This window comes from Corvus moneduloides, chromosome 4 (genome assembly GCF_009650955.1).
Source record: "Corvus moneduloides isolate bCorMon1 chromosome 4, bCorMon1.pri, whole genome shotgun sequence".
NCBI lineage: Eukaryota > Metazoa > Chordata > Aves > Passeriformes > Corvidae > Corvus > Corvus moneduloides.
In genome coordinates this window covers 55,117,584-55,144,955 of record NC_045479.1, presented here as the reverse complement: position 1 = coordinate 55,144,955, position 27,372 = coordinate 55,117,584, and the positions used below count along the sequence as shown (strand labels likewise).

Below are 27,372 nucleotides of genomic sequence, written 5' to 3'. Positions count from 1 at the left end.
AATATAAGAGACAGTGAGTGGGATTCATGTGTAAACTCTGGACAGCTACAATGTGTAAATGATTCATTTCATTTGGAAGAGAACATCTACGTTTGGTCACATGAACTGCACCATTACATTTAGCTATTTCTCCTCCTACATGATTCAGGAATAGTGCTCTGCAATATCTCGCTCAGGCGCCTTCATGTTTGAATAGGTAAATCTCACACCACATCTAGAGGTAGTATACCCTCTGCTTAGAAGGTAAATTCTAGTGCTACAAGTGTCCCTGTCAGAACTTGAAATCAATCTCACTTTTTCTCATTTGCTTTTGAATTTCTGAACCTTCAGAACTGCAGAAAACAAGACTTTAAAAAGACACACATTTTACCTTCAATAATCAGTATTTTCTATGTGATAACTAGTGATTTATCTGAACTAAAAAAAATACTTCTTTTTTGATCTTTTGTTAGAATTAATTAGAATTCCTTCACATGACTTTCCACTTTGATCTGTAAATCAATTTCTGACCCTACCAGCAACTTGTGAAATATTTATTAGCACAGGAATATTATCATAGCCTTATTATTGTCTAGATTACCCAGCAGCATACGTGCCAGCATGTTATTGCTGAGAAGCTTGACTATGGTGTTTGTCTGTAAACTGTGACAGTAATTTTCCATGTCCCACTCTCTGCCTTACTACAGGTTCCTGTTTACCCATGTTCTGGTCTGACAGCAGTGTTCCATCTTGCCTGTCTGTTTGGCTTGCTGTACAGAAATAAGCTTGCAAAGCAGCATTACAAAATCAATATGATTAAATCGAATAATGGTATTATAATGAAGCAAGCTTCATAAGAGAAATTTTAATCACTCACGGATGTCATATTTATTTTTAAAGCAGAGTGTCTGATTTAGGGTTATTCTTCTATGCCTTAAATGTGGAAGTAGATATAATTTAGAGGGAAAATATAATAGATGTCTACAGAAGTGTCTGGAAAAGATGGGTAGGGATTGATCCAGATACGTTCCCATAGGGGCCTTTCTAATTTGATGATTTGATTACATTTGAAGCAAACAGAACAAGGTGGGTTTAATACAACAGGTTGTTGTATCAAATTCCTTAATAAAGAGTCTGTGGATGCCAGAAATTTTCACAGTCCCAACAGGAGACCAGGAAAAATATCCTGAGATATTTTGGGGATTATCAAATCACCACAAGCTCAGGAAATTCCCTCAACATTTTTGGAAGCTGGGAGAGTTAGGGAAAGGCATCAATACAGGCTACCTCATTTTAACACTTCCTTAATTAACCAGTTTTGCCACATTTGGAGATGTAAGGGACTAGACAGCTGCTCCTAAGTTCTTAAAATTTGTAGATGTTTACACCAAAGTTCCTCAGAAATGGTTATTAGAGCTGGCATTACTTCTTCATGGAAAAATAGGAGGAAGCATCTAGAGTCAGCATCTAGATAGCAGAAAAATGCTAAGGTCTTAGGTAGGGGAAGATAGGAAAATACCACAGGCAGTCTCTGGAAACAAAATGCAAGCAGCTTGTTTTGAGTTAAGTAACTGGATGGGTGAAAGGATTCAAAAAGGAGGATGACATAGTAGGAATTACAAAAGTGGTCTTTCAGCTACAGTCTCAAGGAGCAGGACAAGATTGTCAACAGCAGACAAATCATGGTGAAACAATTATGATCTTGAAAGTCTGAGCAAAAGTTTTGCACATCAGCTGTAATGCCTCAGGCTGTCAGTCTACCATACTCAGTATCATCCCTCTGGCAGCAGCAGTAACAAGTGCATAAGGTATTTTGGTTCTTCGTTGTTGGAATGGAAAGCTTGTATATTAGGGGCTGATAAAATACACATGTAGTCCAAATACAGCTAGAGCAAGAGAAATTGATGCATCTATCCCAGAGCAAGGGAAATTGATGCATCTATCCCTCATCACAGATAGCTAGGATTATTGACACTTGAAGCCTGACCCAGAAACTGTCCCCACTTCCCTCATGTGTGGGAACAATACAGGCTGTACTCTGTTCCCAAGGTCACCACACCAGGATCCTCACTGCTCTGCCTCCTACCTTCCCCTGCCTGGGTACAGCTGGTGACCAAGAACTCTCTGCTGCACTACATCACTGTACCTGGACAAGGGGTAAGAAGAGGGTACCTCTTCTCCCCGCTTCTGCCCGTGAGGCAGATACTGCATGTCAGTTCTTACAGAAGACCAACAGAGGCAGAGCCCATGGAGGATTAGGAGCAAGGAAAATGAAACAAGTGATGATGACAGGTTCAGGTTTAGGCTCTATTGCTGCCTTCTGATCTTCAGTACCCTTCAGGAGCATGTGGCACCAACAGCTTTGTGTCAGCTGCCTGAGATCCTTCCTCAGTCACCATCAGGACATCCCTCTTGCCTTGCTCATTACATCCCTGCCTGGATGGAAGGACCCCTGCCAAGAAGTATTATTTAAAGCTTGCACCCAATATTTAAACTTGAATAACAAACACAACCACCACATTGTTCACAGTGACCAGGGAAACTAAAATTTCAAGGCAAAGATAAAAATCTCTGCCTTACTCATGTGAGTTGCAGATGACAACTACAAATCTTTTGAGAGAAATACCAGCAACATTTGTTTATCTCAGGTTTTCATCTAAGTACTGCTAAATTTAAAATCCATAAACAAGAAGGAGGATCTGCAACCTGGAGCTTTTGTCTGAACACCATTGCTGCAGGCTAAGATGCAGCACATATGGCCTCCTTTGATGCTGTGTGGTCCAGCTTTTTCCCAGAGTGTTAATGCGTGCTTGTTCCTAGCCTGTTCCAGAGAAGAGGACAGCAAGGTCTGGACAGCCTGTGAAGACAGACGTCTGGACAACATCAGAGGCTGTGGGTGAAAGCTGGCCTCTGCATGTTTGGCAAGTACTCTGCTCTTAGGCTGTTTTACCAGGTGTGGCCGACCCCACACATGCTTTTAAACTACAGCATCTGGAAGGGATTTCTAATGGCAGCACTTAAATCCTGACATGCCCTCATATCCAAGACCTTCGGGGCCCGCTTGTGTGAGGATTTCCCTTTCCCTCACGACTACCCGCTCTATCCCTGAGCCGCGGGAGCCTCCGCGTACCCGGGGCTGAGCTCCCCTGTGCGTGCTGCGGGGCGGGCTGCGGCAAGGAGACGGAAGGGAGCCCGCGGCCCGTCCTGCCGGGGCCACCCGTCCCGGTGCCCCCGGTGTCCCTCTGGGCCATCTCCGAGCCCTTTCCAGGGCCGGCACAGCCCGCCGTGCTGCCCGGGCCGCCCGGCGCATGCGCGGTGCCGCCGCCGCGCGGTGGCTCCTGCGGGGACGCGGGCGCCGGGGCCGCCGCCGCGACGTGTTGCGCTCGGAGCCCCGCATGGGCTGTGCCGCACCGGCTGCTGCGGCCGCGCCGCTCCCGGCCGCCCTGCTGCGGCCGCGCCCGGCTCCGCAGGCTCCAGCTGTTCGCTGCGATGCCTTAAAGGACCTCTGCGTTCCCGCAGTTCATTCCGGGCTGCTCTCGCCTCCTCCTCCTCCCCACGGCTGCGAGCCCCTTCTTGAACTGCTCCGCACGTTAGCGCTGCTCGGTGCAGGCGGGCATTTCCATGCGAGCGCCAGCCGCCCGCTGCTGTGACCAGCATCAGCACATCATCCACCTCCCGCTCCAGATCCGGAGCGACTTCATTACTTGGGGTGGTGCAGGGACCTTTTTTTCGGCAGGAAGGTCCAGTGTAAGTTTATTTTCGGCTTCCGCTCTTCTGCACCGGCCATCGGTTTTGTTCACCATCCCGCGGGAGCCGAGGGAACCGAAGTTGCCAGGTAAATGCCCCCTTCCTTGTCTGCAGTACTTCGGGAGGCGGCTCCGGTCTGCCTGGTTGCATGGCTGCTGCGCCGCTGTTGTACAGCACGGGTTGCGAAGCGGAGGCAGCGTTAATGGCACAGCTGTCACCGGGCATCTCGTGTCGCCGCCCGCCTCTCGTGATGTGGCTCCGCACGGCTGCGGGGAGCGGGAGGCTGCCGTGCGCCGCACAGCTGCTGCTGCCGCCGCTGCCGCCGGGGCCGCGGCCGCCCGGCCCGCTCGCACCGCGCTGCCCGGGGCGGCGGGGGGGCTGCGCGCCGGGCCGGCGGGGCCGGGGGAGCGCACGGTGCCGCTGCGGCAGCGCAGCCCGGCCGCGGCCCCGCCGTCACCGCTGTCGGTGTTGTCCCCGCAGGCCGGGCGGGCGCCGCCCGTCCCCGGGGAAGCCCGGCGGCGTGAGGCCGCCCGCCGCCGCTGCTTATGCAACACATCATCGATAACCACCCCGACATGGCCACGGCGCTGCTGGCGGGCGAGAAGCTGAAGGAGCTCATCCTGCCGGGGCAGCAGGATGACAAGGCGGGCGCGCTGGCGGCTCTGCTCCTCCAGCTGAAGCTGGAGCTGCCCTTCGACCGCGTGGTCACCATCGGGACCGTCCTCATCCCCATCCTCCTCGTCACCCTCGTCTTCACCAAGAACTTTGCCGGTAAGGGCGGCAGGACGGGCAGGGTCGTGTCCCAGTGGCTGCTAAACGAGGCCACTGGTGCTGAGAGATGTTAGCCAGCCCTCGCCTTGGCGGGTGGGGACAGCGGGAGGGCGGCAGCGGCCACTGCCTAAGAGCCATTTGTGCTCAGGAGGCGGCCACTGCCCTTCGTCGTGGCGGGCAGGGCAGTGGTGTCGCCGTCCTGGCCGCTCCCTAACGGGGAGAGCTGCTGCCTCTTGCCTTGGCTGGCGGGCGAGCGGTGGGGAGGGATCCCCAACCACCCCCCTTGGCGAGCAGGCCCGGGTCACTGGCCTGCAGGCAGCAGTAGCGTGGGGAGGTGTCCACTGCCCAGCAGCAGCTGAGAGCTGGCATGGGTGACACAGCAGGCTCATGCTTCTTGAGGTGGATCGTGGACAGGTCCTGAGCTGGACCCTGGCTGATGTCAAGTGTTGTCCTGATGTTACTTCAGGCATCTACAACGTGAGTGCTAACTGGCCTGCCAGGGAAAGGCTGATGCTTTCATGGAGACTGATGCTATATATGGAGCCCCAGGCAATGTGCTTTGCCGTATTGTGACAGTGGAAATCCTTGGTGTCAGTTTCTGCTGAGGGCCGACATCTTGCATAAACTGGTAACAGTTTAAAAAGCCTGGTTTGAGTGCCCATCACCACCAGTCTCAGAAGGTCAAGTTTTGGTGAGCCTTGAAAATTACTGATCCAGTAAACTGTTATGACACCTTTTGGGCCGCTATTGAATATGTAAACATTGTTTTGCTGTATGGATTATAGGCTTGATGAGTGTAGCTGCCAGTGCATGACTGCTTTTAATGTTCCTTGAGGCTCCATACTGAAGATCCATGGGAAATTATTAGCACTTTAATGTACAGGACTGACCTGGCAGTCTGTATCTTGTGAGGTTGGTGAGAATTGGCTGTATTCAAACCAGAATCAGGCTCTTGCTTTGCATGCTGCTTTGGGATTGACTTCCAACACTTAATATCCTTAATACTTGTTTTCATTATGAGGTAAAGTTAAATCACCTAGAAGAATAACTGCTTGCAAATGGAGTCTGGAGATTTTTCCTAATTATAGTTAAAACTTTTTCGATCTACCTCAGTTTTTAAAAAACATAGATATAAAGCTCAAGATCTTAAGCCACAGTTAATAAGAACCTCATCTTTTGGATGGTCTTCTGGAGGTATCTTGGAGAAACCATGTTTACAGGGCACATGAAAACTGACTCTTCATAGCAACTGAAAGACAGGTTTCAAGGTCACCCTTGAGGATCCTCTGTGGAATGCAAGAGTTTTGTGATCCCTTCCTCTGTAGAGAACTAAGCTAATAAAAAGGCAATCCTACAGCAGCTCACGAGAGTACATACTTACACATATGTTTTCATACTGTTTGAAATGTACAGATTTGAACCTCAGTAGGCCTAAAGACAACCTTGGATGCAGGCAAGGTCATGTCCCCCATCATGTGTGTTCCTTGACATAGTGCAAGATTCCTAGGAGAAGCCCTTTGATTTGACTTACTGCTTGGTCAGCCAGCAGTAACTTGCTCCATATGAACAAGTCATCTGAGACTGCAGATTGTGGAGGAAGAATCAAGTCTGAGACTCAGATTTATACAGTGGATGTCCCTCTCCAAGGCTAAACTGTAGTCCACACACATACAGAAGAAAGAGAGCCTATTTAATTTGCTTGCATCTGCCTGTATTTCCGCTGCTGAGTTTATTTTGTGCTGTGGAAGACTATTCTCTAGGCTGATAGTTGTGTTCCAGATTTGTTTTTCAGAAGGACTGAAAACAATATCACTTATGCTTACTTATGGGCTATGTATGCTGATTTGACCCAGTAAGATAGAGAGCAGATAAAGTAGCCTATTGTCTCCTGCTGGGACAAAACTTACGAGGCAACACAGAAAAAACACCCTTATGTCTCTGGGAAAATGTGGGATAACATTTTTCTCTCATATGATGGTGTATTTGTTCAGATGGTCTGCAGTTAGAAAAATAATATGAGAAAAAGAAAAAAATTATGCAAGAGAATGTAATAGAAATTCTTTAGAGGTCTAATAAAACTAGATACTTTTTTTAGGCTTGAGTCAAAGAGTTCAGGGTTAGTGAATTCAATTCTGCTTCCACAGAGTTCAAGAGCAGAACTTACATTAATTTTAATGTGATCTTAATCAGATGTTGCTCTTTTAACAAAACAGTGTTTACTCAGACTTCTCTACTAAGTCATGCTTGTCCAGAGATACTGACCCTGGTAATAGCAATAGTTCAGCTGGATTTGTACTTACTACTGATTCTACAGTTTGTGTTTTTTCACTCATACACTGTCACTGATCTTGAAAAAATTCTAACTTTGTTTGCTTTGGATACTGCTCCTTCTGTGCAATTTAAATAGTAGCTATGCAAGTACAAACTTTGCTGATGTAATTGAGTAAAGTACCTACTGCCCCTTGGTTGTGAATGTCATAGTAGCTTCCCAAACTTTGCTTTGGGCCCTTGTATGCTTATCTTTACTTGCTATTATTTCTCATTCTGTTAATGATATCCAGTGCAAGCCGTGTGAAGATACCATCATGTCACTAAATTGAAAACAAACCCCTTTTCTGGGGTCTGTACCATCTTACTTAATCAGTATCGGTAAAACTTTTGGAACAATGATGTGTGCACTTGAGACATTAAAGTGTAGTTGTCTAAACGCAGTGGTTTCTCACAAAACCTTTTTGCTGAGGGTTGGAAGAACCCTCATGATCAGTGGGTAGAGGAGATATCTCACTGATTGACCTTTGAGTTTATGTATATGCAAAGTGTAGCTTAAAGTGCAGTCAAGACCAACTATACAGTCTGTCCAACAAGTGTAGTGAGAATTGCTTGGCCAAGCAGGGTGGGTGTTCTGCCCTGGGGCTCTGCAGAAGGCACCCCACCATCGTGGGAAGCCTGGGAGTCCCCAGGCAGCAGTAAGTCTTCTGGGGCCAGAGGCTGCAGGGAAGCACGTATGAAAGCAAAGGTCAGCCCTACAACAGAGGATGCAGGAAGAGCATGGTGTTTATGTAAAAGATTGTAATTGACAATCTTAAAAATCATTATGTCTGTAGTATAATATATTGTTTGCTGTATTTTTCCTGTGGCTGAAGATAAAGTTATTTAGTTAATTCTGTTGTTTTAGTGCCATGGGCGAAGTCATTGTTTAGGTAAATGTGTGTGCTCTTCATGTAAGTGATTTGTTTGCCCATGAATTGGAGTGTTCTGATCTTTACATCTCTTTTGAGAAATTACATGACAAATGTCATTTTAGTAGCATAAGAGCCAAGACCTAATTGTTTAGCAGATACTATGCCAATATTCTGAAAAAATCACAATTCATCTGAACTTAATGTGTTACAAAAGACTTTAAACTAGATGTTGTGCTTTTCTTCTCTTAAATGTATCATAAAGTCATAGAATGGTTTGGATTGGAAGGAACTTTAAAGATCATCTAGTCCAACTCCCTGCCATGGACAGGGATGCCTTCCATTAGACCAGGCTGCTCAAAGCCCTGTCCAGTGTGGCCTCGAGCAGTTCCTTGAAGAGATGGAACATCCACAACTTCTCTGGACAATCTGTTCCAGTGCCCCACCACTCTCACAGTAAAAAATTTCTTCCTTATATCCAATCTGAAGCTGCCCTTTTCGTGTTTAAAACCATTGTCCTGTGATACAGGCCCTGCTAAAAAGTTTGTCCCCATCATTCTCAAAAGCCCACTTTAAGTACTAAAAGGCATCAGTAAGGTCTTCTTGGAATCTTCTCTTTTCCAGGCTGAACAACCCCAAGTCTCTCAGCTGGTCATAGAAGTCCATCCCTCTGATCATTTTCATGGTCCTCCTCTGGTCTCATTCAGGCAGATCTTTCCTGTGCAGAGGGTTCCAGAGCTGGATGCAGGACTGCAAGTGGAGTCTCACGAGAATAGAGTAGAGGGCTCTCGACCTGCTGGCCACCCTCCCATGTTATGCAGCCCTGGATGCTTGGTGTCCTTACAGTCTGACTCAGGGTGAAAAAAGGGGCTGTCATCTTTGGTGTGCTTTTGCCCTATGAATGAATCTGTAATGTAGCTAAAATATATTGGGAGATAAGATTTTGTTTCCATACTTCACTACTAGATGGCAGTGCATTTGGGGTGGAATTGAACTCTGTGCAGAGGGAAGGCAAAGACACACTACCAGGATGTGCTCCTGGAAGTTAAATTCAGGCTGCAAAGGAGGCAGTAAGAGTCTGACCATTGATTTCAATGGGGACAAGAGTTCACTCTGATGGCTGAAGTAAGATAGGATTCTTTCCACTGGCCTCCACTTCCTAAACTTTTTCACAGGAGGAAAGAAAGTCACTAGTAGCTAACCTCCTACACTGTTATTTCTGAGTCGCCTAATTCTCCTTTGTTTTTCAAGCAAACCAGTGTGATTCCAGAAAGGACACCCCTAGAAAGTTAATTAAAATAAATCCATGAGCCATATTTATACTGAGCATAAGATCATCATAAAGTCATTGAAGAGCAATATTCAGCTGCCCAACAGAAGGAAAGCCCACGTGAGCAGTCACAAAAGAATTTCTAAAATTCACCCATGAACAGACTTTGTATAAAACCGGCATATCCTCTGTTTAGAGGCCAGTGTATGATGACCTTGAGGATTATAAAGAAAGTTTTTCTCTCACCTAGTGGACAGAATCTTTATTTAACTGTGAGTTTCCTGGTTTCCTGGAGTCACAGGGCTCTTGGCCCTGGTGACCATGACTACAGAAGGCAGCATAGGCTAAAGGAATCCTCTCCTATAACAGTGTCCTTGTTGAGGTAACAATCCGTGCAGTTGGTGGTCCCAACAGAACTTTGGTTTTCTTTGTTTTTGTTTGAAAATTACTGCCTTAAAGACAACAACTAAATTTTTTTTGTTTAAATATGAGAGCAAATGTGTTTGAAATTGTGTCAGAACAGTGACGTAACCCCCATCGCACCCTGTATAGTCTTAGGCATCTTCTGGAGAGCTTATGCAGGTGTATATGCAGTGCTTTGCAGAGGTCCATGCTTGTATTTGACCCTGTGGAGGTTTGATTTCTCATACCTAGTTTTTTATTTCCTAGAAGTTAGTTATTCCTGTGCAAACTAGAAGTAAAATACAACCAATATGAATGGAGAGTTCAGATTTGATAGTACTGCTCTGTCCCAGTGCATGCATAGGTGACTGTACCAGGAACTGCCTGGTGGTAAAGCAAATTTTTTGTCTGTAAGTATAGGTTGTCGCTTTTGTCTTTCCGTTTTAGCTGCATTGAATGCTGCTGGATTGTTCCGTTTCCTACAATAGAGGTTTTGAGGTTCTTTTTATTGAAAGTGTTTCTTTGTTAACCTAAGTCAGTCTCAGGTTAATACTTAGTGAAAGAAATGGTAACACCAAAGTTGTAACTAAGAGTTAGAAGGTAAGGGTTTAAGGTACATAGTCTTAGTCTAGCTATAGTCTGTGTTGATTTTCAGAAATGGATTTTAGTTACAGTGTTTCAGTATCTCCTGTCAAGGCATGGTCAGTCTGGAGTGATATGGATATAGATAAACAGGATTAGTCTGTCAGCCTTTCCATTTTCACTTCCTTTCCAAAATGCACAGAATGTGGAGTATTAGACTGCAACATTCACTGCCAGTTTTAAGTGGGTCTGTTTGATGTTCTATGTGGTTTTTATCCTTCAGTCTCCCTGGTTTTGCCATGGTACTAGAGCACACAGTGCACAGCCACAGGTAGGATGCTGCTGGGTCGGCAAGTGCTGTATCCTGTCCTCCCTGAGTGGCAGTGGTGCTGCCAGCAGCAGGTGGAGCCTTTTGTAGTGAGCATCTCATGGCATTTGCTGAACTTCCAAGACAGGGTTCTGTAATCCAGTAGATTAAGAGACACTTGGCTTTCATGATGTGCTGCTTAGTTTTTTTGTATCGCTTAATGTTTTTGTGAGTGGTTTAAATATTCCAGTTCAGTGTTGTGCTGGGTTCAGAAGCAACCCCATCAATAATGTCTGTGGGAAGTTCTCTCTGTAAGGGATGAGAGAGTAGTGGGTTCCAAAGGAGATTAAATTGCCAGCTTTGTTGTGTTAATTTCACAATATTGAAATATTTTGGTTTCCAAACTGATGTTGTCACAGTATTGCTAAGTCATATCCCTCTTGTACAGTGCCTCATGCTTTCTCTTCACAGAGAATTATTCTTTGCATTTTGCAATCATGTTTGCTTTTCCCACCAAAGCTGTTAAATGTCAGTACTTTATTAAAATAAAGCAAAGCATTCATCCAGTTGATTTTTATATTTCAGTCAAAAGCCAAGCTTTGGTATTGGTTTTCTTGCTAGGTTCTTAAAACAGTGCCTACAAAATACAAAAAAAAATTGTTCAAAAATACTGTATTTCTATGTCTCTTAGCAGTTATATAGTTCAGCCCTCTACCATCCTTCTGCTAGAAATTTTTCATAAGAAAGCAATGGAAGGAAATAGTAAGTTTAATGAAGTGTCAGTTCAAGGTTCAAGGTTTTATTTTCTGTTTTGTAATTATTTGCATAAGCAATGCTTACATTACTGTGTAATACAGTATATGCATGAGTTCAATGTCTTTTTCACTTTTCACCCTACAGGATGTTTGAAATAGTATATGTCAGATTTTTATATTATGAGATGCAGTTTTATTTTGCATTTCTGGTCAACTTTCCTAATTTGTATTTCGTAAATTGTGGCAGGATATTTACATATGCTTACTTAGGTGAGTTACCTAATAGATAGCTTTTGATATAACTCTCCATTTTTTCTCTCCAACTGCACTTAAAGAAGGTGAAGATGACATTTTCCCAAGTGACCGTTGTTAGTGCTAAGAGTAGAGAGCCAGATTGTTTAATGTATGACAAACTGATGACACCAGTGCAGAAATTATTTCTGAGGTGATATTAACAGAGAAAAGAGAATTTAAGGAGTGTCACAGTACTACTTAAGTGCTTTCTTGGCACATATTTTTAAAAGAACTAAAATGGTAAAAGCACCCACAGGCTGACATCAGTTCAGCTGCTGGCTGTTTGCATTGCTGATGGAATTTTTCCCAAAGGATAAGGGCAGTTTACACACATACAAACACGAGATGTGCACAAGATAAACTAGCTGAGACTCTGAGTCTTGACCATTTAAAGATTTTGCAGTTAAACAGGTGAATGGTAAATAGAAAGGTATTCTTGAGGAAATGCATGAGCCATGCCTGTGTAATCACTCCACTGCAGTTCCTAGCAACTGCAGATATTTTTCTATCATAAATTCCATTTCTCAGACTTCATCAACACACATACATAATCATTTTTTATGTTTCTAATGATCCTGTTTGCATTATTAAACCCTTCATTTTTTCAAGAGTCATATGTGGGAAGAGGTCCAAAATATGGATGAAATTTAGCTTACAACATGCTTTCAGAGAACCAACAGATTTAACCAGATGGTCAAAAATATTTTTGTTTAAGAGCTACTTAATTTATTCACCTTTGTCAAGAGGAAACCTTGTGAATAAATAAGAGTAAGGTCAAGACTGTTTTTCAAAGCTACCCTGAAGTATTTGAGGCTCTTTGTTGTCTCTAAACTAGATAGAAATCACGCATCCATGATGTATAGGAAATTTCAGCTTGTGTGGTTTCTTAGAGCTATAAAAGTCTTCAGGAAGAATCTGCATCATCGCTGAGTTCCTTGGGTTCTCTCGGTATTAAAAATAGCTGCAGTGGACATCCTCAGTATGTATACATGTTTAATTACAAAAGCTGAATAATTTCACAGCAGACTGGCATGATTCTTGTAGATTCCTTTTTTCCCCACATGATACAGGATTTATTCTAAGAAAAACATTGAAATCAGGGCACATATTTACATCATTGGGGATTTTGTCCCAGGCATGTATTATACTCTTGCATTTCAATGGGGAAATGCAGCTGTTCATGACGATAGCAAGCTTTGGGGATTTGTTTGCTTTCCTTTAGTGGCACCAAGCCTGTAATGCAGACTCAAAGCTCCTGGAGTAGCGCTGCAGCCAGGTGCTGGGATGTGTGGTGTGGTTTGTGCAGCTCAGAGCTCAGTGACTATTTCTGGAGCATTTTAGCTTTATGATGAAGTAATTATTTCACATTTTGAGGTTGAGGTACCTTATCTTCTGTGAGATGCATGTTTTCTTCAGGAGGTGAGGAGACCTCCACACTGGAACTGGCAGAGCCCCTGGGAGCCTTGGGTGGCGGATTCTTCTGTCTCTGCTGTGATGAATTGAAATAGTTCTGATACTTCACAAAACCCAATTTCTCTACTCACGGAGGAACCGGTTTTCCAAAAGCACTAGACCAGACATCTCTGCCCTCTAAATACTATGTTATTAAAATAATGTTATTACTTAATGAGATAACTGTTGGTCTTTTCTTCTTTTTCAATATGGACTTTTCCGGGTGCTGTGGTTAAGCCAAGAGGTACTTAATACAAGCCATCTTTTTAATTTCTAGTCATTAAATAACAGTAACACAGTAGAATGAACCTGCTGTTTCTTGTTGCTTCCTGTGGTTGTATTTTGTACTTGACCCTTGATTTAAGAAGCCAGCATTGTTCATGTATCATTGGTTTCACTGGATTTTCATGATTCATTTCATTTCAGCGTTTATTCTTACAGTTTACTTTGGGTATTACTCCACATTATCATACTGTCTGAGTGCATGTAGTTGCTTTGGGGTTTCATCTCTAGAGGGCAATTTTTGACCTTTGCAAAACATTAAAATATTGTTTTCACACCTTACTACTTCTCCTATGCAGAAGATCTGTACATCACTGAAATTCCACTCACCTCCTCATGTAAGCGCTAAATTTAGAAGTAAATGCTATTCAGATCTCTTTTGTAGGACTGGCTGCGTGGCTGAATTTCATTAATTATATTTAGATTAATACATTCCTTTAAATTCAGATCTAACCTTCCCTCAAATCCCGGCATCAATAGTCCAGTCACTATAAATAAGCTCCCTTTTCAGTGACTTTACCATGGCCACCACATGGTAGACGGCAGCTCATTATTGAGGAAACATTCCTCTATAGGAGCAGCCTAAGGGATTTCGTTTAAGTGTTTCTGCACCTTCCACATAATAGTTGCTATTTCCAACATACCAGACAAGCAGGAGCAGGTGCCTTTTCCTCCTGACTAACCTGGGCAGGTGTAAAAAGCCTCAGATTGCAGGTAAGGGTGAGCATACCAGCTACTTTTAGAAGAGCCAGTATCTATTACATACAGGGAATATGTTCTGTAAGTTTATATCTACACTAGGAAAGTGCATTGTTAATTCATTGATTCTACAGATCCAAAATATATGCAGTTCAAGCAGCTGTCCTGCAAGGCAAAAAGACCCAAAGTGGAGATACAGGGAGACCTGCTGCTACCCTTGCAGTGCAGTTACCCTTGTGGTACCTATCAATCTTTGAAATTGCTTATCTACATCTCACTCATTATGACTAATTCTTATAGAGTATAGGCCAATAAAAGCTAATAGCAGCAGTGGTTTCCTATCTCATTTTTTCAGGGACTCTCTTTTCAAGATTTTTTTCTTAAACAGGACAAGTGGTTTCAGAGATTGGGCAAAAAAGGCTTACCTTACCTTGCTGATCATGGAGAAATTTGTACCTTAGGAAGACTTCATGGGCATGGAACCTGTATTCAGATTTGGAAAGAATATTCCCTAAGAAAGGTAAAGGTATTGTCTTTTCATTTCAGTAAAACTAGTAATTCTTAATAATTAGCTTGCCAAGTTAAGGCTTGGTTTTCTGAATGTTTTCTCATTCACAGGAGTAAACTCAGGGAGTTCAATAGGACTGTATGACTACAGTTGATACACAAAAGTAATTTCAGGGATCCATCCTTACTCTGTACTAACTTCTAACCTTTAAACATCCTTTAAATAAAGTAGTTGAAATAAACTAGTTAAATTGAGTTTTTCCTTTTGCTGACAGTTAATTTGGGTATTAGCTAGCATTTGTTAAAATCATTCAAAGCAGACTTACATATTCCTTGTGGGCTGTGTGACTGGGATAGAAAACATGTATACTGTTTAGATAATATTTTACTTTCTTAGACTACATTTTCAACCTCAGTAACATGAATGTTTTTTATTCTTTTTTCCAGAGAGAAGAGGATCCAGGACATTTCTTCTTTTCCATTTAAAAATTGCTGAAAAAGTACTAAATAAATTATTTCTGTTTCTGAAAATAAACAGTTTGCTACCTGCTTTCTTGTGCAATCCTTTTAGGAAGATTAATGAGGCATGTATGTCAGATTGCTTACATGTATGTGCCACAAAGCAGTTTGATAAGGAATACCCTTGTTAAATACTGGCATTTATTGCTGAATTCAGGGAGTTTCTAATTTATTTTGTCTGTTAGAAATGCGTGTACTGGGAAGTGATGGGCAGGGAGATTCAGAGATTCTACCTAAACATTGAATTTCTCCTTAGAGACAAGTGAGAGGACTGCACAAGGAGTGCTGCAGAGATCTTGACTGGATTGCCAGCTTATCTTCACAGGCAGGTTGGGCACAGGTATGAGGATGGTTTAGCAGCTCTCTTCAAGGGGGCAGAATGCCAGTTGCTAGGAAGCACTAGGCTAGGGTGAGTCTGTAGTATATTTAACTCAGTAAGTGTACTTACCAATATACTTACCTAATACTTAGCTTGGGTCTGCAGCATGAGTGTTGAGACACTTGTCCAGGGGCTGGGAGATCCAGCCTGTTCAGCAGCACCAATCAGCAGTACTGCTGCCTATATCCAGTGTGGGGTAATGGCAGTCACACTGAATGCTTACTAGATCCTTGAAGGAATCTTCACACAAGAGGCATACTTACCTTTGCCTTGGTGTAACAAGCACAAGATTTTTCTTTTTTTTCATTTTTGAATTATATTTTCTGAAATCTGTTTCATTTTCTCTGTCTGCTGTTGGAAAATTTTACTGTTTCTTCTGTGTTACTCAATTACCGCACTGGAATGCTAAAATCATGTATTTCAGTGGGAAGATTAATGAGGTGTGATTTCTTTTTCTAGAGTAAATGCATAAAGCTGGAGGTCACAGAAGGCATATGCTGTTTGTTATCATGGTTTATATTTTGCTTTGGGCAAATATACTTTATTCCACTGGGAATGCAGTAGTTACAAGAAGTCATTTGCCCAGTTATGTAGGAGCATATACTGTTTATTAGTAATATTTTCTTTTCTTTGTAATGCCTACCAAAGCACTCTAAATGTGTTGTCCACATTTACTTAAATAACTTTTGCTCATAATAATATTTTAGAAGCTTTATAACTACAGCATCAGTTCTTCAAAGAGAGATGCATGTGCCAGATTTTACGCACTGTGGTAATCACATAGACTTAAGGGAAATGCCCAATGCATGCAGTTCCGTAAGTCTTTTCAGGAGCAGGTCTGACTTTGTACAACATTGAATGCTAAGAGATTGTCACTTTTATCTTTAAGTGGTGAGTGTGTTAGATGTGATTCACTCACTTTCCCAAGAAGACCTGTAAAATCTTGACTTTGCATAGACAATGGAGAATGATGCCTATCTAGAGTTTCACCATATCTTCTTGTCAGTGTCATTTCTGTGTACCATAAACCAGGCCACATTTCTTGCAAAGTCTTTCTTGTTATAGATGGGCAAGTACACACATGTATGCACACACACACCCCCCCACACATGGCTTCCTTGGTGAGCTGTGCTTCTGGCATCTCTTCCTTCATTTGAGATGCCATAGTGAGGCCTGAGCTCTAGCCACGTATATGTCTGTGATAGCCTTCTAGCTGTATTTTACTGGATGTGTTCTTGGTGCAACTGGCCATTGCATTCATTTTTGGAAATGGCCATTTCTCAAAAATGAAAAAATTACTGCTGCATGGATCAGCCATTCTTGCTGGACATGACCTAAAGAAGATGAAAATTCACTTTGAGGACAATCAAGCATTGTCCCTGCCTGAGCAGGATGCACAGGCAGGTTGAGTAGCTTCTGTCTTTCAAGGTTTTCAGACTGACAAAGCCTTAATCAAGCTGGTCTGAAACCAGTCTTGACCCTGCTTTGAGTGGGATGTGGGGCTCAGCATTTCTATGATTCTGCATTGGAGTATAACTTCAGGAAATGGTGTAGGAACAGCTGCCATCAGATTTTTCCATTGGCAACTCCATTTCCAGATCTGAGATTCATTTCTGTAGTGGGAAGTTTTACAGGAATTGCAACCCCAAACCTCAGCATTCCATCCCCTTTCTTGAGGAATCCATAACCTGGAGTATTATAACTCCAGTTTGAAATTTAGCAGGAGATTTATTTTTCTAACATATTTTCACGCCTAGTACTTGCAGCCTGAAAAATGGTGTTTAATTCAGGGCCTCTCAAAGAGGACAGTCAAAGGATTATTGAAGTATGTGGAGGTTGGGGAACTACTGAAAGTAGGTGGCTGACCTTGGATTGGGAACAGTCGGAGTGGGAGCATGTGCCTGCAGGAAGCCCACAAGCATTTCTACAAGCCTTTTCTAAAAGCAGTGGACTTGACAGCTCCTATCTTCAGTACTTTGACTTCTTTCCATACTGTCTGCTTAGATTTTTTCTAAAGAGTATTTTTGAGCACAGCCCCTTCCTTTTCCCTCCTTGAAATGTCTTCTGCACCTTGAGTGTCTTCTGCAGCCATACACTTTCATTCCCCTGAGGTATGACTTCTATACCACAATACCTCCTGCAAGTCACTTCTCTCCATTAAAGTAATACTTAAAGTGATAGGATGAGATGGTGCAGAATGGAGCATGTGAAAAAACTTAGCTGCTGAGGGATTTTAATCTTTCAAGTGGCATAACACAATCAGTTATATTACACAACTAAGTAATTCTGTGTTGATTATTTCATCTTGATTGCATGTCTGAAAAATGCAGTGAGATCTCTCTCCTACCTTATCCTAGAGGATAGTTCTGTGGATTTCTAGAAGCTACTTAGGTGCATAGTGAGCAGGATAAAATGTATTTACGTACAATTGTTGTAAACATCTGACATATTGAAAAAAGGGAAACGAAGCTTCTTAGTGTGCATGCTTAGGCTTAAATTAGTATAAAAAAACTCATATTACCATAAAGGACCTTTTTTCCCAGTGTAGTAATTATTAGGAATATAGCTTTCAAGGAACAGAGGGGCAGATTATTTTTATGGGCTTTAGACTAGACAACATTTTGAGAGGGTGACCAATCCACTTAGCCATAATAATGGCTATGCTTTTAAAAAATTCTCTTTACAAGACCTTACTTCCTTGTATTTTTCCTACACAACTGAACAGTTACACCATACACAATTAAATTGTGGCGTCTCAGGAAAAAACTGTTTCATGGTGGCTGGAATGGCTATATGAGAAAGGACCTTCATAAACAGCTTAATAATTTTCAGGGTGCAAGAAGAGTATCAATAGGAACTGTCTATATTTATAAATATTAAGTTAAAAGCAAGTAATTTTTTTTTGTATTGCATGATCAAACATCAGAGCTATGGTTTTAACACCTCTGCAATCTTTTTTTAATGCTACTTACCTATCAGGAGAATATTGTAAGACCAAAAAAAAAAAAAAAAATCTGCTGTGCCTTCTTGAAATTGCATTAAGCAGGGGTCTCACAGCTAAGTGAGTTATATGTGTGAGAACAACTTGTTCCTCTGCTGTCCTCATCAGATCTGCATGTTCAGATCCAGCTATGTGTTATTGCCAACTTTCATAACGAACAGGATTATTTATTGACATGGTGGGGCTTTTTTCATTAATTAATGATGGACACAGGCTGCAGTAGAAAAGAAACAGTTCCATACACTACCATACCTGGATCAAACACCTTCAGGGTGTTTTTTAAATGCCAGGTTAAATACTGCCATTTCCTGAGAGGTAATATTCGCAAAAGCTAACTCAAACCCTGGTGTGGATCCTGCTTGGCAGCCTCTTGTCAATGATGAGAGACAGGTTCTTTGTCCAGGCAACAGCTAAATGAGTCTTTTGCTTTGGATCAGTTCAGAAGGGAATTCCTCTCTTCTCCAGTGTCTGGACAATTTTCTAGAAGAATGAGCTTCCAAGTCTGATTGTATGCTTTGTGAGTCAAGTTCTGTGGCGAGAGGGTTAAGCTAAATATCCCTGTGGAGTAACTTTACCAAAATTTATGGCATTCTCTGACAGTGAATAGGGCTCAAAGATAATGCCAAGAGAGGTTGTGGCAGCCCCATCCCTTGAAGTGTTCAAGGCAAGGTTGGATGGGGTTTTGAGTAGCCTGGTCTAGCAGAAGGTGTCCCTACCCATGGCAGGGAGGCTGGGACTAGGTGATCTTTAAGATCCCTTCCAGCCCAAACCAATCTGTGATTCTATGATTCTGTATTAGAAAATACTGTTTGAATAAAATTGTGTTGTAACCCCACTGCTCCCACTTCAGTCAGTTATCAGAAGTCCAACTGACTCCACAGAGGATTGGTTTTCATCTGAAGGGTCTTGGGATTTACATATCATACAATGAAAATCATGCCAATTTTACAAATATGCAAGGAAAATTCTAGACTAGTATCAACAAGGTACAAAACATTGACTAAGCGTGGGACACTGTGCTCAGGTGGCCAAATAAATTAGAGGTCTTTTACAACCTCACAGGCAATTGATAAAAACATGTTTATTAGAGGAGAAGAGAACAAATTCTTGTAAATTGACACTTGCTTTTCCTACTGGTTGGGACAGCCTCATTTTATAGCCTGTAATGCAGCTGGTCAGTCCAAACTGGACTTGTGAAGTTCTTCAGACTCCTTTCACCAAAGCAGTGGCAATGGATAGAGTGCCAAGTTAGTCTCTCAGTGACCTGTCCAATGTGAACGTAAATGTTAAGACATTTTCATTTGTTTCTTTTTTTTTCATTTATAATAGAAAAATATGTTGGATTGTTGTTGTATATATATACAATTTTGGTGAAAGTCACCCTAGCTTTTGGGTCTCGGTGAAGAGAACTGAAAGAACTGTTCAGTTTATTTGATGGTAGCAACTCATGCATGAATCCAAAAATAATCCTTTTGGCTGATTTGTAGGAATACTTGTTGTTGTTTTCCCAAGTATTTGTGATGTTGAGACCTAGGAGAAATGAACCCATGTATGCCGCAGGAAACTTGGTTTCAAATTGGAAAGTTTTACTGGGCTTAGGGATGCCCAGTTCAAAAAAAATCTGCTTATGAGAAACATAGCAGGCTGCTTTGCCTTTTTTTTTTTCCCATGGGAACATTTTTACATAGGAATCTGTTTGGTCTCCTGGGGAATTCTACAATAAGTCTTAAATAGTAGGAGATTAAATTTTTTGTATGCATCCCATCATGGGTAGGGATGGGAGGGCATGTAATTCTGAACCAAGGGAGTCAGTGGGCCTTTTTCTTGTAACACGTCTGTAAGTACACAAAAATAGTCTAAATGGGAATACTTTAAGCTCTCCTCTGAGACTGAAGTTAGATGATTTTAAAATAGTCTTCAAAAGCCATATTAAAGAATTTGCAGGGCTTACTCACTTTACATGCTGTCTTGAGTAGCAACATTTATTCTGTCAACTCTGATTAAGCTGGTTGTATTTTTAGGAAAGAATCCTCACTGAATCACTTTTTTAAAAAAAGACAATTTTTGTGCAGTTCTCAGCATGTAAGTCTCTCTAGGTCACGGAAGAGGTTTATACCTCCACACCAAAGAACTAACTTTTGATTTGCTCACACGTGAAAAGTAACTGGTCAAGTAAGGAGTCGTTTGTTAAGCCAGAAAGATTAGGGGGAGTTGCCTGTCAATTTTTAATATTCTACTTGTTATCAATATGAAGTCATTTGTTTTCGTCTTTATTATTAAGAGAAAAGTGCCACCACTCTCTTCCAGGGAGCTGTTCTTGATCTGAATTGTAGACTACATTCAGAGCTGGAGCAAGCTTGGTGATCTTGAGTGATTCTCAAGTTAGGAGAACATGCCTCCTCCTATGGGTCTCATTCTGGGTTTTTTAAAGTGTACCAGAACACTGTAAAATATATTCTCTTTGTTCTACCTGTCAAAACATGAAAACATGGTGTTCCTCTTTGAACAGGCTGTCTTCATAATGGTCATTGTTCTTTGGGAAATTAATGCTGCTTTTGCTTTCACAAGTTTTTCTCTCTTTCTAGAAAAAGAGTATTGTATTGTATTGCTAGAAAAAATTTGATCATATAAGAACATAATTTATCTACTGGGTCAGGATAAACGTCCCTTTATCTCAACATCCTGATCCTGATGGTAAAATACAAATGTTTACCAAGGAATGTTAAAATAGACAACTATATGGTGTAATTTCCATTGACAAACCCTTCCACCTTCCAACAGAATATGACTTGAACATTTCCTGAGAGAAAAATTGCATCACTGTGTATTTAGTAATGCTTGCTATACTTTTTCTTCTATTACTTTGTCTGATTTCTTTCTTGATCCACAGTATTTGTTTATTCTGTAGCACTGTCTGATGGCAAGTTGCATTTAATTGCGCGTTGTGTAGAAAAACCCAGTGTTACAGTTTTAAATGTAGAATTAAATTTTCATACCGATAAATAGTTAACACCAGATTCTGTCCTGGTCAGTCACACTTTAATTCAAAAATACTAGCTGAGAGGGATACAGTTGACTAAATCATTGTATATCTTGAGTTTCATTTTTGTTCTACCATATCAAATGAGTTGAATTTGTCAATAATAATTAGAAATGATGCCTTAAGCTACATCTAACTTTTTTCTGTTTAGAACAATGTTTAGCTGGGATGAACCTTAAATTTCATCTAAATTTCAGCATTTGCATGGAACATCCTCAGCTACTGACTTTGTAGTGAATACCAGGTCTTTTAGCTTTACAGAGTTCACGTCACAGTTGCTTAGGATATTGTTTTCAGAGAGGTAATTAAACCAAAATACGTATTTCTTGCTGATATTTCTAATTCAGGTTCATTCTAAAACTTTCAGGTAAATAGTTTTGCCTTAGGGCTTGTGGGGATATGTGCAGCCTGAGCTGACTAATAGATGTGGAGGGCTTAATGGTCATGTAAAGATACAGTAAAAATAAAATTGATATAATTTGAAATGTTTATTTTCCAGAGCTCCTTTTGTAGGTTAAATGCACAGCAGTGACTTTTCTCTCTGTTATACAGAGGAGCCAATATACTGTTACACACCACACAACTTCACCCGCGATCAAGCCTTGTATGCCAGAGGATATTGTTGGACAGAATTAAAAGATGCCTTGCCAGGAGTTGATGCCAGCCACTGGCCCTCCTTGTTTGAGCATAAGTTCCTACCTTATGCACTGCTGGCTTTTGCTGGGATAATGTACATTCCAGCTCTGGGCTGGGAATTTCTGGCCTCCACTCGACTGACTTCAGAGCTTAATTTTTTGCTTCAGGAGATTGATAACTGCTACCACCGTGCAGCTGAAGGGCGCGCACCAAAAATAGAGAAACAGATTCAGTCCAAAGGCCCAGGGATAACTGAGAGAGAGAAAAGAGAAATAATTGAGAATGCAGAGAAAGAAAAAAGCCCTGAGCAGAACTTGTTTGAGAAATATCTGGAAAGAAGAGGACGAAGTAACTTTTTAGCTAAGCTTTATCTTGCAAGACATCTGTTCATCATCTTTTTAAGCATCATACCAATCACATACTTATCCACCTACTATGCTACACAGAAGCAAAATGAATTTACATGTGCACTAGGGGAGCCTCCAGACAAAACGAGCAGCTCCAAATTGCACATCAGAGTGAACTGTAAACTGCCATCTGTCCAGCTCCAGCGGATTATTGCTGGTGTAGATATCGTTCTCCTCTGCTTCATGAACTTGATAATCCTCATCAACTTGATTCACCTCTTCATATTTCGCAAGTCTAACTTCATATTTGATAAACTGAACAAAGTTGGAATAAAGACCAAGAAACAGTGGCAGAAATCCCAGTTTTGTGATATCAATATTTTGGCCATGTTTTGTAATGAAAATAGGGACCACATAAAATCATTGAACCGTCTGGATTTTATTACAAATGAAAGCGATCTGATGTACGACAATGTGGTACGCCAGCTGCTCGCAGCACTGGCCCAGTCCAATCACGATGCCACTCCAACCATGCGTGATTCAGGGATTCAGACCATAGACCCAAGCGTTGATCCAGCAGACATTGATGCTAATGAACAACTCATCATTAAGAGACCAAGGAAGAAGATGAAATGGATCCCAACTACCAACCCCCTTCCCCAGCCATTCAAGGAGCAGTTAGCCATTATGAAGGTTGAGAACCATAAACCTGATAAACCGAAGCCTGTGCGGAGAAAAACAGCAACAGACAGCCTTATAGCTCCTTTGTTGGAGTCTGCTGCAAAAACCTCACAGCAATCGTCCGCTCATAAGAGCGAGCCAAACGCCATGCCAAGCACAAGCGGTGAAAAAAAGCACACACGGCACTTTTCCTTGGATGTTCATCCATATATACTTAGTAGCAAAAAACCCAAGCCAGAGGTTCAAGCCATCCCCTCGATGCCTACATCAAAAAGCCAAGAGGGTGGATTTTTAAACCAGGAAGAGAATGTTGTAGTGCATGTTACCTCCTCTCTCAAAGGTACAGTATGCCATAATGCCCATACTATCTCCACAGACCATAACTTACATAGCAATCTTAAGGAACTCAGAGTTTATTGAAAGTGTTTGACCTACCTTGCTAGATTTGCGGATAGCTAGTAATCTCACAGCTTGCAGGCCTCAGAAATAAGAGATTCTCTCTCTTTAACAACTATATGGAGGGTAAGGATTATTACAGGTAGAGCTGTACAAAACAGGCTGCAGGCTGTTGGTGTGGGTAATGTTTCAAATATAAGCAGATTTTCACAACTACAAATGTGGTCATGCTTTGCCAAGGAAATGAGGAGCGTTTGGCTTCCATGATACCTTTCCTGCTCCACCAGCACCTGGCACGTTTCAAATCTGCCTTATTTTCAAGTCATATGGAAACTACTGTGGTAGATGACCAGTACTCTGAGCAGCAATAGCCCCTGAGGAATGTGGGAGACTACTAATGGCAGTTAAAACTGCCTGTGGAAAAAATACCTCTTAAACTACCAACTCTTGGGGGCTGGCATATATTTGTCACCTAGAAAATCAAAACTCAGCTCATTGACGTTGTTCTTCACGCACACTAAATTGCCCTGTGTCATATGTGGACCAGAGGATGGATGGTCTGAAGTGTGGGTGCTGGTCAGGGATTCAGGATTTCTGCCATTCCCTTACCATGTGGCCTCACAGGAGGTGCTCTTTCTGTTTTTCAGTTTCCTCTGTGTGTCATGTAAAGCCTGTCCCTTTCTTAACTCAAAGGAGTGTTTCAAATATATCAATAATTGCTAGGTGCTAGAGTGATGAGGAAAGCCATTTGAGCATTAAGAAAAGTGATAGATCAGTAGATAAACTGATAGACAGATATCTTCTTGTTTATTTTTGTAAGCTACTGACATAAGAAAGAAGGACTATGCAGTTGAAGTTACAGAAAAATCTGTACGTACTTAAAGCAATGGCTCTCATCTCATTACAAGCTAAGACCTCCCTCTGGGCTTCGACAGACTGACATCTACCGTCACCCCACTGCCCAGCAAAGAAGTGATTTGAGGTATAAAAGTTTCTGTCACTTCCAAATCCCTATGCTTCTTAGAGCCCTCCAACTCCCCAATGTGCATGTGAGCTATTCTACAGCATTCCCTATCCAGTCACCTGCTCTGATTTCAACTCCTCGAAACTACTGGGGTTTTCTGGTCTCAATTACCTTCATCTAAATTAGTGCTTGAATATTTTGAGGGCAAAAAATTATTACTGGAGTTTTGGGGCTCTGTGACTCCCCATTCACATTAAAAATTTTCAACTTTGTTTTTGAGTTAGACCTACATTGCAGTCCATCAGGTAAGGTAAACTTATAATTTCTGGAAAAAGACTTCAGTTTATGTCAAATTGCTGAGTTCTTTCTACAGACAAGTGGTTTACAATGTGTAACCACTAGTTTTTCACATTGAAAATATCAGTGCCTTTTCTATTCCATGCTGTGGATTTCAATAGTCATTACGTTTGTTAAAACATTAAATCATAATGTTTAAAAAACACTGGCCAGACTGTAGAGGGGAATAAATATACTTTTCAGTTGGTTTTTTTCCTTCATTTTACAAAAATACCATTCACATAAGGAAGCATGAGCATGCATAGAAAAGAGAGATTTACAAACCCCATTTCTTGTTTGTGCTGTTTCCCTGAGCTTACAAGCCTGTTGTTTTGAAACAGTCCTGTTTGGATTTCTCAAAGGATCCCAAGGAAATTCAGTTTGGGATCCACTTCCTATCCCACTGAAATCAGTGGCAAGACCACCAATGACTTTTATTGGTTCAGGACACTCCTCACTGATAGACTGGAAGGGTGAAAGACTACCTGTCCTTTATCTGGCTGTTTTGTTCTCTTTTAGATACCCCTCATCCTGCAAAAGAGATCCTATACTCATCTGAGACATGCAGAACTGTGCCTGCTGCTGCGGCTTTCGTCACGTGTAACCACAACCATATAGCCACAACTGCTGCTGCCACCAGTATGGCTTTGAACCAGGTCAAGCCAGAGCCAACAGCTGCACTGAGCTGCAACCCAGCCCACCCTTTACTGCACATCAACACGCTGTACGAGGACCATGAGGAGGAAGTTTCAAACATAATGGACAATGGGATTCACTCACCAACTGACGCTGGGGAAATGCTGTCCATCCCTACCCCGAAGCAGATCAGGCTGGCGACGTTTGACGAGCCCATGGCGATCGTGAGCTCGGTGGAGTACTGACGGCCCCGGGCGGCCTCGGGCCAGGCCCACGGCCACGGCAGTGCTGGCCATGGTCCCTCAGCAATGCAACTCACTGCATGAGCATGGAGAGTTTTCTCACAGACTATAGCTTCTGGTAATAACACCAAACAGTTTTTCAGGATCACGTCATAAGCACTGTCAGTCATTTGCAAAATAGAATAAAAATCTGGTGGAAATACACCTTTAACACTAAGACAACCATTAGCTCTAACTCTAAACTATAGCTTCCTGATTTAAAGGGGAATTAGCACAATTTATGAACATTAAGAGTCTAATGGCATGCCACAGCAATTTTAGCAAGTGTTTAAATCGTTTGCATTCAGAATCACTGATTAAAGTTAATATGGAGATGAGGTATAATTTTTTAATGGCAGCAGTTAAATAAGAGTTCTTTTCTAAGCAGGGATGATTTTTTTTTTTTAAATTCAGGATTATGGCAAAGCTATATGCAAGCAAAATTTGTGTTTTATTTGTTTCTTTAGCTCACTGGTGTTGGGCTTGATGGAGACTTAGCTGAAAGGGCCTTACTACCACCAGCATTTAAGTGCAAAAAGATTGATACTCTCAATCTCTTGCATTTATAAATGAAAATACCTGAAGTATGCCCCGCCCTTTAACATGCTTATATGTTTGATGGAAGATGATTAAATTAAGAGTTTATTTTTTTAAATATATTTTACCATGGAAAAAATTACTTTAATAACTTTTCAAACCAGGTGTTACTTTTAACAAAATGTGTAGAAGAGAGTCATTGTAGCTGCTTATTTTTTCACAGTGTATTTATGAACCAGGTTAGAAACTTTCATGGGTGCTTCACTGATATGAAAAATCTTACGGAGGTCATTACAAAATATCTTACAAAATGTGAAACCAGCAAACCTGTTTTCAAATAACACACAGTTAAAGAAGTCTATGAATTTGTTCTGCAGATTTGGCTAGTCCTTGATTCAGCACAAATTAAGGCCATGGATGACACTGAAATGACTCATGTCTAAAGCTAAGCACACACTGAAATGGCTTTGCTGGATCTGGGCTCTAGTGCAGGCAGACAAGAATCCTGCAGTATGTGCTATCACTGAATCAGTATTTGCCATCCTTGGCTCAAAGCACATCTTCATGCCCATCTTCCTATAATTACGGTATGTGTGATTTAATAGAAAATTCTAGTATAACTAAAACGTCTATTAAAAGTGTATCATGCAATAACCATTCTCAGAAAAATTATAGTGAAACAAAAAAGTGACTGTGTTAAAATAATATTCCTAGCTGCATTCAGAATTACAGGCTGTGTGTGTTTGCTTCAAAATTATGTATAATGGTAGAAAAAAATATGCAGCACAAATATGGGACTGAAATCTCGAGTTTATTTTTAATTTATTACCTCAGACATGGATATATTATACCAATATTTAATGAAAATAGCACTGAAAATAAATGCCTATTATTCTGAATATTTTAATGTGTACTATTTCCTAGCTTAGTGTTACAACCCACCTCTAAAGCAGGGTAACTGAGGTTCTTGCCAATAGGTCCCTTTGGGGTGGATTAGAGTGAAATGACACTGAATGTACATACATGAGGCAGGTTTATCTTAAAACAATTTGGTTGCACTGGAAAGGAGGTATGTAGCCATTTTGGTTCTTCTCTATACAATTATAAAAATATGGCGAAGAAAATATATAAGGAGAGGAAAGAAAGAGAAGGAAAGGACAAGAGTAGATAGTGGGGAGGAAATATGTCACTGCCCGTGGATCAGGCAAAAAGTCTTGATTGTTGCAGTGTATGTCCATGGGTGGAGTCATCATAGCAGTCTTGATCTGTTGGGGTCAGGACCCACACAACAACGAGTTTGACAGCTTATATACATTCAGGCTTATGTGAGAATGCCCCAGTACTTCCCCTGGGGGGAGGTTTTCTTCGGGGGGGGGGTCTTTTGATGGTTTGT

The 27,372-nt window shown here is 41.6% G+C and overlaps 1 protein-coding gene across 7 annotated transcripts; it reads left to right on the top strand.

Moving 5' to 3' along the window:
* The first annotated feature begins 3,353 nt into the window (after positions 1 to 3,353).
* Positions 3,354 to 26,880, top strand: PANX2 (pannexin 2). 7 transcript variants are annotated; one of them, XR_004239637.1, is made up of 5 exons: positions 3,723 to 3,814; positions 4,207 to 4,497; positions 21,718 to 23,169; positions 24,046 to 24,207; positions 25,045 to 25,069. XR_004239637.1 is itself a non-coding variant. In XM_032106155.1 (5 exons), the coding sequence occupies exons 2-4, from the start codon at positions 4,272 to 4,274 to the stop codon at positions 24,163 to 24,165; spliced, it is 1,710 nt and encodes a 569-aa protein (XP_031962046.1). In that variant the 5' UTR covers positions 3,723 to 3,814; positions 4,207 to 4,271; the 3' UTR covers positions 24,166 to 24,207; positions 25,045 to 25,130. The 7 variants fall into 7 exon arrangements, 6 of the variants coding, with proteins under 6 accessions (XP_031962042.1, XP_031962046.1, XP_031962041.1 ...); XM_032106155.1 differs by having other exon boundaries at positions 24,134 to 24,207; positions 25,045 to 25,130; XM_032106152.1 differs by lacking the exons at positions 4,207 to 4,497; positions 24,046 to 24,207 and adding exons at positions 14,108 to 14,239; positions 14,674 to 14,726 and having other exon boundaries at positions 3,727 to 3,814; positions 21,665 to 23,169; positions 25,045 to 26,880.
* The last annotated feature ends 492 nt before the right edge of the window (positions 26,881 to 27,372 follow it).